The sequence below is a fragment of the Bufo bufo genome, chromosome 2 (genome assembly GCF_905171765.1).
Source record: "Bufo bufo chromosome 2, aBufBuf1.1, whole genome shotgun sequence".
Classification (NCBI taxonomy): Eukaryota; Metazoa; Chordata; class Amphibia; order Anura; family Bufonidae; genus Bufo; species Bufo bufo.
The window spans coordinates 357,279,128-357,294,426 of NC_053390.1; the positions used below are offsets into that span (position 1 = coordinate 357,279,128).

At 36.9% G+C, this 15,299-nt stretch overlaps 1 protein-coding gene across 4 annotated transcripts in view; it reads right to left on the reverse strand.

The window, feature by feature from the left end:
- Positions 1-10,136: 10,136 nt before the first annotated feature.
- Positions 10,137-15,299, reverse strand: part of RFX3 (regulatory factor X3) — a 232,629-nt gene continuing 227,466 nt past the window's right edge. For 3 of the 4 annotated variants that reach the window (XM_040417122.1, XM_040417123.1, XM_040417120.1), the window contains 2 exons: positions 12,804-12,846; positions 10,137-11,378 (listed from right to left, as the gene is read on the reverse strand). In XM_040417122.1, the coding sequence (XP_040273056.1) occupies positions 11,113-11,378; positions 12,804-12,846 (309 nt within the window). In that variant the 3' untranslated portion in view covers positions 10,137-11,112. The remainder of the gene's footprint in view (positions 11,379-12,803; positions 12,847-15,299) is intronic. The other variant, XM_040417121.1, reaches the window with a different exon arrangement.

Consider the following 15,299-nt stretch of genomic DNA (forward strand, 5'->3'; position numbering starts at 1 on the left):
CATTACATTATGTCCATGCAAAATTCTAGTTCTCCTTTTTAATAAATTCTAATTCTCCTTTTTAATAAATTTGGAAACATGTCTAAAATTCTACAAACCGGATTCCAAAAAAGTTGGGACACTATACAAATCGTGAATAAAAACTGAATGCAATGATGTGGAGGTGCCAACTTCTAATATTTTATTCAGAATAGAACATAAATCACGGAACAAAAGTTTAAACTGAGAAAAAATGGACCATTTTAAGGGAAAAATATGTTGAATCAGAATTTCATGGTGTCAACAAATCCCAAAAAAGTTGGGACAAGGCAATTTTCACCACTGTGTGGCATCTCCCCTTCTTCTTACAACACTCAACAGACGTCTGGGGACCGAGGAGACCAGTTTCTCAAGTTTAGAAATAGGAATGCTCTCCCATTCTTGTCTAATACAGGCCTCTAACTGTTCAATCGTCTTGGGCCTTCTTTGTTGCACCTTCCTCTTTATGATGTGCCAAATGTTCTCTATAGGTGAAAGATCTGGACTGCAGACTGGCCATTTCAGTACCCGGATCCTTCTCCTACACAGCCATGATGTTGTGATTGATGCAGAATGTGGTCTGGAATTATCTTGTTGAAAAATGCAGGGTCTTCCCTGAAAGAGATGACGTCTGGATGGGAGCATATGTTGTTCTAGAACCTGAATATATTTTTCTGCATTGATGGTGCCTTTCCAGACATGCAAGCCGCCCATGCCACACGTACTCATGCAACCCCATACCATCAGAGATGCAGGCTTCTGAACTGAGCGTTGATAACAACTTGGGTTGTCCTTGTCCTCTTTGATCCGGATGACATGGCGTCCCAGATTTCCAAAAAGAACTTCGAATCGTGACTCGTCTGACCACAGAACAGTCTTCCATTTTGCCACACTCCATTTTAAATTATCCCTGGCCCAGTGAAAACGCCTGAGCTTGTGGATCTTGCTTAGAAATGGCTTCTTCTTTGCACTGTAGAGTTTCAGCTGGCAACGGCGGATGGCACGGTGGATTGTGTTCACTGACAATGGATTCTGGAAGTATTCCTGAGCCCATTCTGTGATTTCCTTTACAGTAGCATTCCTGTGGTGCAGTGTCGTTTAAGGGCCCGGAGATCACGGGCATCCAGTATGGTTTTACAGCCTTGACCCTTACGCACAGGGATTGTTCCAGATTCTCTGAATCTTCGGATGATGTTATGCACAGTTGATGATGATAGATGCAAAGTCTTTGCAATTTTTCGCTGGGTAACACCTTTCTGATATTGCTCCACTATCTTTCTGCGCAACATTGTGGGAATTGGTGATCCTCTACCCATCTTGGCTTCTGAGAGACACTGCCACTCTGAGAAGCTCTTTTTATACCCAATCATGTTGCCAATTGACCTAATTAGTGTTAATTGGTCTTCCAGCTCTTCGTTAAGCTCAAATTTACTTTATCCAGCCTCTTATTGCTACTTGTCCCAACTTTTTGGGGATTTGTTGACACCGTGAAATTTTGAATCAACGTATTTTTCCTTTAAAATGATACATTTACTCAGATTAAACGTTTGATCTGTCATCTACGTTCTATTACAAATAAAATATTGACATTTGCCATATCCACATCATTGCATTCAGTTTTTATTCACAATTTGTTTAGTGTCCCAACTTTTTTGGAATCCGGTTTGTATTTTCACTTTGTCATTATGGTGTATTGAGTGCAGATTGATGGGGAAAAACTGATTTTTGTTTCTATTTTGGCACAAGGCCGCAACATAACAAAATATAAAAAAAAGTGAAAGGGCCTGAAGACTTTTTGATTGCATTGTAAATATACTCATGGCCCCCAGTATTATATTCTCCAACAATATTTTTAAAGGGATTGCTCACCAGAGACAACCCCTTTCAAAATGCTTTTGCCAAAGACATCAGCTGATTGTCAAAGGTCTCCCTCCTGGGCAAACAATGGCCATAGCTGTAGAAATTTAATTTTGCATGGCAGCCACCATACAGGGCATCTCTCTGTTTTGGCTCACAGAGTGGGTCTTAAGCAGCCCCCTTCCTTGTGAGGGCCATATGCTTTATCAGGGTCTGTCTTTGCAAGAGTTCATTAAGGCCAATGTGCATCTTGAATTAATATTCTTGTTACAGAAAGAATAAAACCTAGACTCACACTCGTAACAAGAAAACAAATTTATTAATTTTTAAAAGACAAGACACAATTTGTTTTGAAAAACAACACAAGAAAGCTAGCCTGAGTTCAAGTCTGAAATATTCAGAAAAATCCTACTAATATCTTTAGTATGTTCCAGTCATTTTTAAACAACACACTAAAAGTTAATATATATATTTTATAATTATAAAAGTTCCCCAGTTATTGTACAGTACACAATACAAATTGCCCACAAACTATCATTTAGCTCCTGCCAATCTGGAGAGGACATGATATACTAAAAGATTTAGCATTTCTCACAAAAATCACATCAGGAAATACGTATTTACAAAATCCAATACAGTATACAAAAAATGCATCACGTGGTATTCTCCAAATAGGTTTTAAATAAAAAGTATATTCAACTGTAATCCAAAAACTGGAAAAGAACATTACATTATCACACATATACAATCTCTATTAAGGAAATAAAAAGCTGCCTACTTTACTTTTATGCAACATATTCATGTTATATAAAACTGAAATGAAAGGGAAAAAAACTTAAAATTTGTACTACTATTAAGCCTCTGTGCTTGTGGACTGAAGTCATGTCCTCTGCCACTTACCAAGTGAAACAGAATACAATGGCACTTAAAAAAAATAAAAAATCACAACACAGCTTAAAGGAAAAAAATGGTGTGTTGAAGCTTGTTGGGGTAAGAAAGCCCTGAGGAGTTTCTGATTAATGGCGTAGTTAGGTCCACTTTCTAATAAGTTTAGTTATGGAAGGCACCGACCTTCCACAAATTCAGAATTTATGTCCTAAGATCTTAGTTCAGGTTATATCAGGAAGGCACTCTGTTTCAATCCCAAGCTCCAAGGGTTTCCAGCACTGGTTTATCTTCCAACTTCACTGCCTGATACACTTAATAATCCCTAACTAGGAAAAATAATTTAAACAGATGTGTTCTAATTTAAGGCATACAAGTCAGAGACACATTTCGTATGTGTTAAGTTTCTTTCCAGCTTTGATTGCGCAAGCCCACATGCACCATTTTCTAAAGAGTCTTGAGATTATAAAAAAGAAAACAAAAACTTTTTTTATTTCCCCATGTTTTTGTTATATAATTATTGAAATGAAGTGAATTTGTCTGTAAAAACTAGAAACTCAGGGCTTTCATTCCCAGAAGTTTTGAAGCCAGTGTAAAAACATAAGGCATGTAAATAAACCATTAACAACCCAAACAGAACACAAGTAAATCAGGCAGTCACTTTGTAAGTGGCTTTCGTTAAACAAAATAGGTAAACTCTACTAATTTCTACTGGCACGTACAACCACTAGCAGCAATGATCAAGGCATGCAAACTGAGAAGCATATACAGGAAATTATTATAAAGATCAACAAAATAATTGTCAAACTACAACCCTTTGAGTATTGTACAGCTGTATGTATAGAAGCGAGTAGCCATGTGGACCTAATGACAACCTAGTGTCCCTTCCAGGAATCAGTGTTACATGGAGATCAATACTGAAATATCGGTAACATAAGCTACCATTTTACCACAGATACCAACTTGTACTTCACAGTAATCAAACTGTGACATCCCAGCTTTGATACAACCTTACAAGACTGAATGCCATCATTTCTATCTAGCCTATACTTTTTTTTATTTTATTAATCCAGTGTTTTACAAATTGAGCATTCACAGAGAAGATTTACAATTCAATGCAATGAGCATCTGGAGGATTCTGACAAGTTACCCGGAACTAGAAGTCCAAGAATATAAATTCCAAAATGATAGTAGTGACATTATAGGAGAATTCACAGTATTAGACAACAGGGACAAAATAAAACACACCAAATCAGCTGGACTAGAGCTGAGGTCATTTATGTAAACGTCCTAACAATGCAGGTTACAGAAGATACTATAACACTTGTCATAAGGGTGTTGTTGAAACAAAAACAGTACAACTAGCCAACGTGGAATAAAATAAAACCGTCAGAACCCCATCTGTATGAATTTCTGAAGAGTTTCCAGATTCTCCAGTGTTTTCCAGCATATATTCAAAGAATGAATACCTTGTGAGATATTTTACTTTGGGTTTTTATGTTTTCTGGATGTTTTGTTGAAACACTAAAAACAGCAAATCTCTAACATTGGAAGTACTTTTAATGCTGAGGGGGGAAAAAAGACTGGACACATCTAATTACAACCTAATAAAATGCACGAGGAAAAGAATACATTAAAATATCTTAATTATTCCCTAAATTAACAACCATTAAGTTAGTATAAGAACCTTATACAGTGAGTAATAAGGGGTGAGCACATACAATATGTTCTGTGCTGATAGCACTGGTATCAAATAATAAATGACGGGGCATAAATAACCAAAATCTATATAGTGTACATTTTCACTGAAGTAGAAACCATCAATCTGCGTCAAATGATAGTATATTGTACATTTTATAAAGAACCTACGTAGGCCTGAAAAATATTAAAAATCTATGGCGACTTTTTTTTACTACAAACTATAATTCACATCTCTGGTCAAAAAATATAGCGACTAAGGCTGCGTTTAATTTTTTAAATGACACCCTGAAAAATATAGAAGGGGATTGCCTAGTAATCAGCCTGATATAGTTTGGGGTTTATTTATGAAAATTAGAGCAAATTAAAATTGGTGGTTTTGCAGTACATGGCTGCCATGGGCTACTCTTTCAGTTTCACTCTGATTTTCACAAACGCTCCCCTGTGTATAGTGCGAAGTCACTGAATGAGTATCCTGCATTTTATTACAATGCTCAAAGGGTTAAGAACAGCTTTACACTAAACATTTTAATAATATAAAGTATTATGTTTCTATTCCAGTTTTTTTAATCATTTTTCTCCAAAGAAGTAGTGCATATCGTATTTTTCAAATACTTGCCACTAGATTGTAGACAAGACTATTAGTTATACAGACAGAAGAGGTCATTTCAACCCTTATGACACTGAATGACCTATTTTGGAAAAGTGATGCATATCACATTCCTCTAGCACTGAAAGGGTTGGCGCTACTTTCTGTATAATGTGCCTGAAGCTACAATATGGCAGACACAGGCTAGTGTAAGGGTTTAATGTAGATAAATGAATGGTTGGTGTTGTTCAGGGGGAGTGCCCTGTCATTAGTGTGTCAGATCCATGTGCATAACCTCTACCACGTAGATTATGCTCTAGTTACTTTATTGATTTCACTGTACTGTATTCAACATTTTCCTCTAGTTTTCTATACATATTTGGTAAAATGCAGTCTGTCCACCAAAAGCCACAAAAATAATGCTTCTATATCTCATTCTAAAACACCATGTCCTTCAATATTAAATGTAAGAAAGTAGTTGTGAGACCATTAAACTGATTGGGGGTGCTAATGATATAGTTCAAAATTAGCAGAAAATACAGTACAAACCCTACAAAGATCAGCCACGCTTAAAAATGTTGGATACAGAGGTGTAGCTTGGATGGATGACTGCTGTAAGACCTTGTGTCCCAGGTCCTGAGTACCAGAAAGGTGCCTTGTGCCTTGCTAGGGTAGTGAACTGAATCTTTGTCCCAGTGAAGGAAAGTTTAGCTACACCTCTGGATGGATACATAGATCACATTGAACCACATTTTCACCTTTACAACCAAATCTTTGTTTATTGTTTAAGTGCATCTAAAATGTTAAACTAAGCAACCTTTCAACAGGTCTTCATTAAACATCCCCTGCTGTTTTGTGAATACAGTTTCCATGTAGACCTATGCTTTTCCATGGTAACAAAAAATCAAAACAAACCGTATGTAATCTGATGCTATAGTCTTCCTCAATTTCATCTGGCCCCTACTTATTGCTAGCATACATTTGTTGATTCAGCAAGAAGGGGAAAGATAGAAGAAAAATACAGCTACACAGTTTGTAGTCTGTTACCATGGAGACCCAAAGGTCTGCATAGGAGCTATAAACAAAAACATTGTATAGCAGCTGTGCATGGTAACGCGCTCAGCCCTATTGAAGTGAATGGGGCTGAGCACGATACCAAGCAAAGCCACTATACAATGTACGGCGCTGTGCTTGGTAAGCTGTGAGTAGGTTGCAGTGCTCACAGGAGCGCCGGTGCCTTCTCAAACAGCCGGGTGTTGGACCCCCACCGATCAGATACTAATGACCTATCCTAAGAATGGGTTATGAGTACCAAAATCTCGGAAAACCCCTTTAAGACCTATTGCAAACTTGCATAAACAAATTCCTTTTATGACATTTGATGCTGACATCATTGTGTTTTACACTGCAATAGTATGGATTGTAATAACATTGGTAATGCATTCTGCCTAAAACATGAAGATATTAATGAAAATAGAATTTTCAAGTGGCTGTAAAAGCAAGAAAACATTTCATCCTTTAGTATTTCCAATTTGTTTGTTAAAACTGTTTCTCTAATCAAGTCAGCGATTCATTATTAATAAATGAAATGTCAGCACCGAAGCCACTCTTAATCATCCTATTTACTCTGGAGGGCAAACAAGTGGATTGTTTATAAGTATATAAATGGTGCTGCTGCCAAACTTTTTTTTCAGATTGATGCTGAAAATGTAATTCATTTCAAGAAATATAACCCGTTATCACTACCCATTATTATCTGTATGTAGCACCAACAAGTTCCACTACACTGTAAACGTGGCCTTATACGGGCAGGTCTGCCCATTATGTACGCCGTATGGTCTGCCAGGAATAGCTGATAGATCTTGCATAGGTGGCATTGCACAATGGTTTTTTCAAGATGCCATTTCCCCCACACATGGCCCAACTTTTATCCTTTGGCCATTGGGCTGTTATTGACCAGCGTAAGCCTCTAAGGTTGGTCATTCGGCAATCATTGGAGAGTTGAGCTGTGCATAGGGGAGATTAATCAATTGTTATCATACAGAACATGTTACGAATTCCCCAAGCAATAAATCCGGTCCTTCTTTTTTTTGCTAGAAAACAGAAGAATGGTACGCACACATGGTTCCCATGACAGGCAGATGTCTAACTAAATGTCGGCAAAGAAAAGCTGTTAATTTCTCTTAAAGCTAATATAACTTTGGTGTGACCAAATCCTTGCATTACCTTATTTTGAAGAATAGCTAACCTTGAACCTCGTTGAACGCATTCTTAAGAAAGATAGCAAAATAATATCTTCCTACACGCTTAATTGGCATAATCAACAAAAAAGTAACAGAAATTGGTGAATGGCGAAATTACTGGAGTGTTCTTCACAGTCTTTTGATGTAGTGGAGTTCTATGGGGAGTGTGAGGTACTAGAAGGCAAGTTCTGAACTTATCTCCAAAAATGTTGAGAGCTCTGTATACCAGTGGATGAAAATTACCACTGTACCTGTATCTGCCAGAAGTAACTAAAAATGTGTGCGATTAGTAAGGTTGTACCCATTTACTAAAACAAAATGCCTTCTATATCATTTGTGTTTTTGTCGTTCATATATAAAAAAACAATCTAGAACATTTCTCTGGTAACAGAAAGTAGTAGTACAAGTTAAAGTACATATGCTAGGTTTGTAAAAGTAATATTCATTGTAAAAGACGCTTTGGAGACGTTCTTTTTCTATAATTTAGTCTGGGTATACAGTTTTTGCATCATTCTATGTATATTTCTAATTGGGTCTTATGATTACAATAATGGAATTGTGCTTCTAATTTAAGAACACGGTGAAGACAACCAGACTGATCCGTATCAATCCCTAATAAACACGCAATATATACTTATTTATACCTAAATCAAAAAAAATCTCACACGTCCCCTGTACTATTCTAGTGGGATTTTCTAGATATAAAGTATACTGGTATATTTTATAACTGTATATTCATTCCTGGCCTTTTCACATTTATTGGTATTAGTCAATGTTTATTTTCTAGTTAAATTTTTTGCATTGCTCAGGGCACGGGTAAACCGTGCATTAAAATGACCTCAGTGCATAAAGGACATGATATGTGGGGGTTGTCACTGGATTGCACACCCTGCTGTCCTTAAAGGGCTAAATATAATTGCATCCATGCTGACCCTTCTGGCAAGAAAATATTTGCTCTAACTAGCATGCCTGCTTTTCTCAGCCATATGTATTTACAGCTTGAGGAGCCTTGGATATGCTCTAAGCAATATGTATTTACAGCTTGGGGAGCCTTGGATATTTTCTCAGCAATACGTATTTACAGCTTGAGGAGCCTTGGATATGCTCTACGCAATACGTATTTACAGCTTGGGGATCCTTGGATATTTTCTCAGCAATACGTATTTACAGCTTGAGGAGCCTTGGATATGCTCTAAGCAATACGTATTTACAGCTTGGGGAGCCTTGGATACTTTCTCAGCAATACGTATTTACAGCTTGGGGAGTCTTGGATATTTTCTCAGCAATATGTATTTACAACTTGGGGAGCCTTAGATATTTTCTCAGCAATACGTATTTACAGCCTCCCCGGAGCCTTAGATGTTTTCTTAGCAATGCGTATTTACAGCTTGGGGAGCTGTCCGCTATTTTAACTGACTATGGAGACAATTCCCACAATCCCAATAAATTGCTACTTGTACTAAAAGCAAAATACATTTACTTACAAAACGAGGGAATGGGAGACACATGGGGTATCTGTATATTCTTAATCTAGAAGAGCCAAAAGCATTTGCTAATTTATTACAAAATTCGGACTTTTCCCCACTCTGGGTGGTCTTTAAAAACAACAGGCACACCTTGCTGAAAAATGATTAACAAGAAATAAAGAAAATAGAGACGACTACTACACCTTAGCTTCAGTTCTGTTTAAGGCACCATGAAATAGGCGAGGTACTGTGATCCCTGATGTACATTCTTAAATGGCAATGGTGTGTCTAGCCACCTGTTCAAACCCTACACGGATGGGGAGAAGTTCCAATGAGGTGTGCCAGGTACACTGCCTAAAATGTATTACAAAAGCATTCATTTTTTTTCCTCATGTTTTACCTTAGTCACATTAATACAGCAGCTTCTGATGCTGGGGTTAAAATATATACAAGCTCTATTCAAAAAAAGCTTCCTTTAAAGGCACCTTGACCATTGCTTTTTATAGACAAATGGATGATTTCTACCTGAATAAAAAGAGTTGTTGCTTATGTTAATATATATGTAAAGTTATATTGGTGTGGGACCAGATATGGTTGGATTATGGTAGTGACTAGGTGTGGAGTGCCATGAGATAAAGGCAAACCTGAGAGGTAACCTAAAATGGTACCATAGCCATTTCTTGTATAATTAAGTAAACAGTAAGCTGGAGTTTGGAGCCACTTCAAAGTGGATGTATTACTGACCTCTGCTATGGAAAACATTTGCATTATTTATTTTCAGTCTTTGGTGTCCTTACCAAATGCAGTCAGAGTAAACTTTTGATGCAGTGTAATTTATCTATAGATAAAAGCGTAAATAGTATCAGTTAGATCACTTCTACCATGCGTAGGACTTGTAGGCCATTTCTGCCACTCAAGTATTAAACATAGGAGAACTCCTTTACTGTTATTACTTGTGATGACATAAATTAAGTGAAATAATAATAGTACACATGTACATGTTAGACTTGGCATCTTCTGCCACAAGAACCCAAGGAAGCTTTCTTGAACAGCAGCCTCAGAAGTTTCAATATCTTAACACCGGTATCAAAAGCAGCTAAGAACCTGGTTATCAGTTCCCACTTTTAAATACTATGCAGGTTGCTACATTCCTTGCATTCTATAAATTATATTCTTCACATATATATGTGTATATATATGAATCTATATATATACAGCGTAATAGCAGCAGAATGAACTACTGTTATAAAATAGAGAGTTTCTGGGATAGAAGGGACACAAATTTCTGACATGAGTTCTCATCACTTTAGCTCAACTCTTTCTTTAACCCCATCTTCCCTGAGTTTTTCCCCCCCAATTTTACAGCTGGGTTGCCAACAATATTCCCTTATTTACATCCTCTATATATCTTTTTTTTCTTGATGATCTCAGATGTTTGTGCAAGTGATCTCAGGGGTGAAGAGGTTAAAGAATTATATCACTGTCCTTTTCTGTTCTGTTTCATACCATCTATTAGCAGATATGCTCAAGGGCATACAGCATTTGTGCAGTGGAACACAATGCAATATCAGTAGTATCGCAATGGAGGAGCTGTGTATGCGCTTCAAAATCCTCAAAAATGCTGATGTTTCAGAGCATCTAAGAATGCACTTCGGCTACGTGAAACCCAGAGTATACAAACGTCATTATCAACAGGATGGATACGATTAACGGAACTTGTTTGCGTTGTTTACTGTTAGACAAAAGCCTACTTTTCACTCATATTGCAACTTTAGCGTACCACACCGGTTCATGCAGACTTTTGTAGGACGCAAAAGATGAAGCTTGAATTCTCCTTTGTACAACAGAACAACAGCCAAAACATTTATCATCATACAGTACATATAAATATCTTATTTTACAAAGATACAGGGTCTTCCCCACATATATGTCATGTATATGCTGCACCTTCTTTCTCCAGTGTAAGTGATCAACATTTTTTTTTAAAGAAGTGCAACTAATAGGAACAATAAACCCAGCAATAAAAGATATATAAAAACAAGGAAAAAAAAGAAAAGAAAAAACAATAAGAAACAATTCCAGTGACAGTAAGAAACTAAGGATCATGGTAGAATGACCTTAAGAACATCATGAAAAAAGTCTTAAAATGCAATATTAAAACCAAGCAAAAAACAATATTGTACACCGTGAAAGGGCAATGAAGCTGTGCTTGGGTTAAGGTTGACAAAATAGTTAAGGTCACAATAGGAAAATTTGACAACAGTCGGTCTTTAGGCATATTCTTTTCTACTGCTGTAATTTCAAGCCCAACATACATATATTTATACACTTCTGTTTTGAAAGCTTTTTATATTCACTAGACTGCAGTGTAGGTATTCCCGGTGGCACTGCACTGCCTGATGGTTTGAGTGCTTGTGACAATGTGCTCGCTGTGTATTTGGTTCAAAACCAGGCTCTGCTGAACACTACCCTCCAGCGATGGCTGCATGCAGCCCACCTGGAACGCTTGACCCAACTCTGTCTTCTCCCTTTTGGCTGGGGGCTCTCCAGAATCATCAAGTTCCTCGTCCATTTCACTCTCCACATCGCTGCCTTCATCTGCACAAACAAACAACCATGAAACTAGCACAAAGAGAAAGGAGGAGAGTGTAAGAAACAGAATAATCATCTGCACATGTAATAAATTCAATCTTCAAATGTATTTAAACAGCAAAATCACTTCTTGTTACGTGCACAAAGCCAAAAGGAAACTTTACGATGGTAAAAAGAAAAAGTACATCATAAATGGCCAGTATAAATGGACAGATAGGAGAAAGGTTAGGGTTCACATAGGGACAAAGAGAGTAGATGAGATGTGCCACAACTATCAGATCTAAATATCATGCAGTTTGTTGTGATTTGTGGCATGTCGCTTTTTTAAGATGCTGTTAAATTAAGATATTCTTAAAATGGTTTCCTTTTTTTAAAAAACTAAGTGCACCACATAAAAATATATACATACAATGAGAATTTACACTATTTTATTCTTTAGAGACAAGTTCACTATGTTTTTAGGTATCATCATTTTAACAACGTCTTCCATCCATGAATCTGTTTACAAATTTCAGATGATTTTATGAATGCAAAATCTAAGGACCACTATATATTCCTCTGCTCCTTAAAACTGTCCCTTAATCTATCCTTTCCTCTTTTATACTTTTGGTCTTGCTCAGCTCATTAAAGGGATTGTGTAGCCAGTACATATTGATGACCAATCCTCAGGATAGGTCATCAATATCTGATCGATGGGCGTCTGACTCCTGGCACCCCCGCTAATGAGGTGTTTGAGTCCTACTTCCTTTTCATGTTACACTGTGCGTCGTCTTGGAAGTCTGGGCAGCGCAGTGTAATTACAAGTGCTTATAGGAGTCGGACATACTAAAAATAATGTCAATAGATGTTTAAAAAAACTACCACTCTACCACCCATCCCACCTTGTCTCTTTTACTGGCCAGTATATCTGCTTGCTAACAACTAGATTATCTTTTACGACTTTTGTAAACTCAGTGTGGACTAAAAAGAACATCGTTCTGCTACATCCTATTTCTTACTGGAACTAACAATGGCCCTTGCTTACTTTTTTTGCTTCTCTTTTTCTAATTAGTTCCCATTTTTTAATACATTTTAATATATCGAAAGTATAAAGCTAGAGCACCATCACTCAGGAAAAACCTAGAGGTTTTTCATGAATGGTAGATCATGGATGTCACTGATGCATCAGACATTATAAGCAGTGGTCCATTTTATCCTGCAAGTGCTCCTGTCTGGATATTTCTCTCTTGGTATAGTAGCAGTTTAATAAGTCAAGCATCATGGTTTATTATGTAGATATTTTTTTTTTTTTTAGCTCTGGCTTCTATTTTAAGCCAGAAACATAAATCTGAATGGGACTAAACATACAGAGTGTTACAGATCTGTGGAAAGAGCTCATCATGAAGACTGGTTAGCAATCTGAAGAAAAGTCTGCTAACAGACAGAAGACATGCTATATGTTTGAAAGCAGATTACCTTTTTCCATATTTCCAGGAGACGTGTCATTTAAATCACCAAACTGTAAGAATTCAAAACAAACAGTTTTATAAGATGAATCTTAATCATCTTAAAAACTACAGTAATTGCTATCTAAATTCAAGCTGTTTAGTTACCTCCATATAACCTACCAAACCAGAGGTGCACTAACGGTGGCCGCATGCAATCCAGGCAAAACTGCATTTAACCTGTGATAGACCTGAGGAGGGCGGTGCATGAGGATGGTGTGTCAGTTTTGCCCAAAGCAATCTTTTAACCACTATTTAACCCCATTCTGCTCCATGTCATTCTATTACATAATGCAGTCTATTTATTGCCCATGCCATCTTCTGCGGGAGTCGACTGTAATATACAGCTGAGCTCCTGCTGCAAAGGCTGGATTTGGAGATGGATCTGATACGGCCTGTTAGATGCCAAGATCTATAGCTAAAGACTACCTCTGGGTCTGCCAAGTATGAAGCCTATTTGGCTGTATTATAAATGAAACACAGTTATAATGCACTGCATAAGTAGTGCAGTATATCACATGTTCAAATCCACTTGTGGACCTAATAAATATAGTAAAAAATTTTTTTTAGGTGTAATAAAAAGTAACATCAAACCAATAACACTAAACATTTGGTATAGTTGCATCCGTAGCAACCTGTACTATAAAACTAATTCATTACTTTATTCCACATAGTAAAGACTTTAAAAAAATGAAGAACAATGCTAGAAATGCTCTTTTAATTCATCCTGCCTCACAATTTTTTTTTAAGTGGACCTGTCACCACAAAATGCAGTGCAATCCGCAGGCAATATGTTATAGGCAGGAGTAGCTGAACAGACTGATATATAGTTTTGTGGGAAAATATTTTGGAAAGCGCACTGGTAACACCTCTTCTGTGTACAACTATCAGTGACTGACAGCTATCTATGTATACACACATACATAGAGAATGCTATCAATCACTTATTACACCTCCTCCATTTACAACTATCAGTGACTGACAGCTATCTGTGTATACACACTTACACAGAGAATGCTATCAATCACTGGTAACACCTCTTCTGTGTACAACTATCAGTGACTGACAGCTATCTATGTATACACACATACATAGAGAATGCTATCAATCACTGATAACACCTCCTCCATTTACAACTATCAGTGACTGACAGCTATCTGTGTATACACACTTACACAGAGAATGCTATCAATCACTGGTAACACCTCTTCTGTGTACAACTATCAGTGACTGACAGCTATCTATGTATACACACATACATAGAGAATGCTATCAATCACTGATAACACCTCCTCCATTTACAACTATCAGTGACTGACAGCTATCTGTGTATACACACTTACACAGAGAATGATATCAATCACTGATAACACCTCCCCTGTGTACAGCTATCAGTGACTGACAGCTATCTATGTATACACACTTACACAGAGAATGCTATCAATCACTGATAACACCTCCCCTGTGTACAGCTATCAGTGAATGACAGCTATCTATGTATACATACTTACACAGAGAATGCCACCAATCACTGACAACACCTCCCCCATGTACAATTGTCAGTGACTGACAGCTATCTCTGTATACACACTTACACAGAGAATGCTATCAATCACTGATAACACCTCCCCCATGTACAATTGTCAGTGACTGACCGCTATCTCTGTATACACACTTACACAGAGAATGCTATCAATCACTTATAACACCTTCCCCGTGTACAATTGTCAGTGACTGACAGCCATCTATGTATACACACTTACACAGAAAAAGCTTTTAATCCTGCTCTACACAATCTTGCTTTTGGTTGTCGCTGAAGTTGAATTTAAAAAGAATAAAATTCTTTTTTCATTTCTACTAACTTGACACTCTGTTCTAATGATTCCATTTTCTAGCACCATTAAAACCAGAGTAACACAGAAATGTTAAGAATACAATTTTACTTTTATAATAGATATGATTCATAAAGGGAAGAACTTTAAACAAGTTACATTTCTATTCAACAATATTAATAAAAGGAGCAGAAAACTATGTAAAACTTTCATCCATGTAGTCATAGTGCCATTTTAGTGTTCAGCCTCCACAAAGATCTATGGTACTTAAACTGAATAATCGGAGATGTATTAACATTTTTCCAAATACAGTATGTTAGTAAGGGATAGAGAAAGTCAAAGCTTGATTGGCATTGTGCTTATAGAAGAGGATTGGAAATAGCATCTTGACATCCCATCACCCATCTTGAGCAAGAATATTAATTAACTTTTTCTAACAATAAGATGGGAGAAATTCTTTATGGAATTCCATTATCATTTCCCAATAGACTTTGATTACAGTAAAGTTTCATAACCCCCCTTTATATCCCATTATACTTAATTTTCAGTTCCCATTTCCTCAACTACAGATTACAGTTATTTCTGCTCAGGGCTAACAGGAAAATACATGTATGCTGAAAAAAAACTGTTCGGTA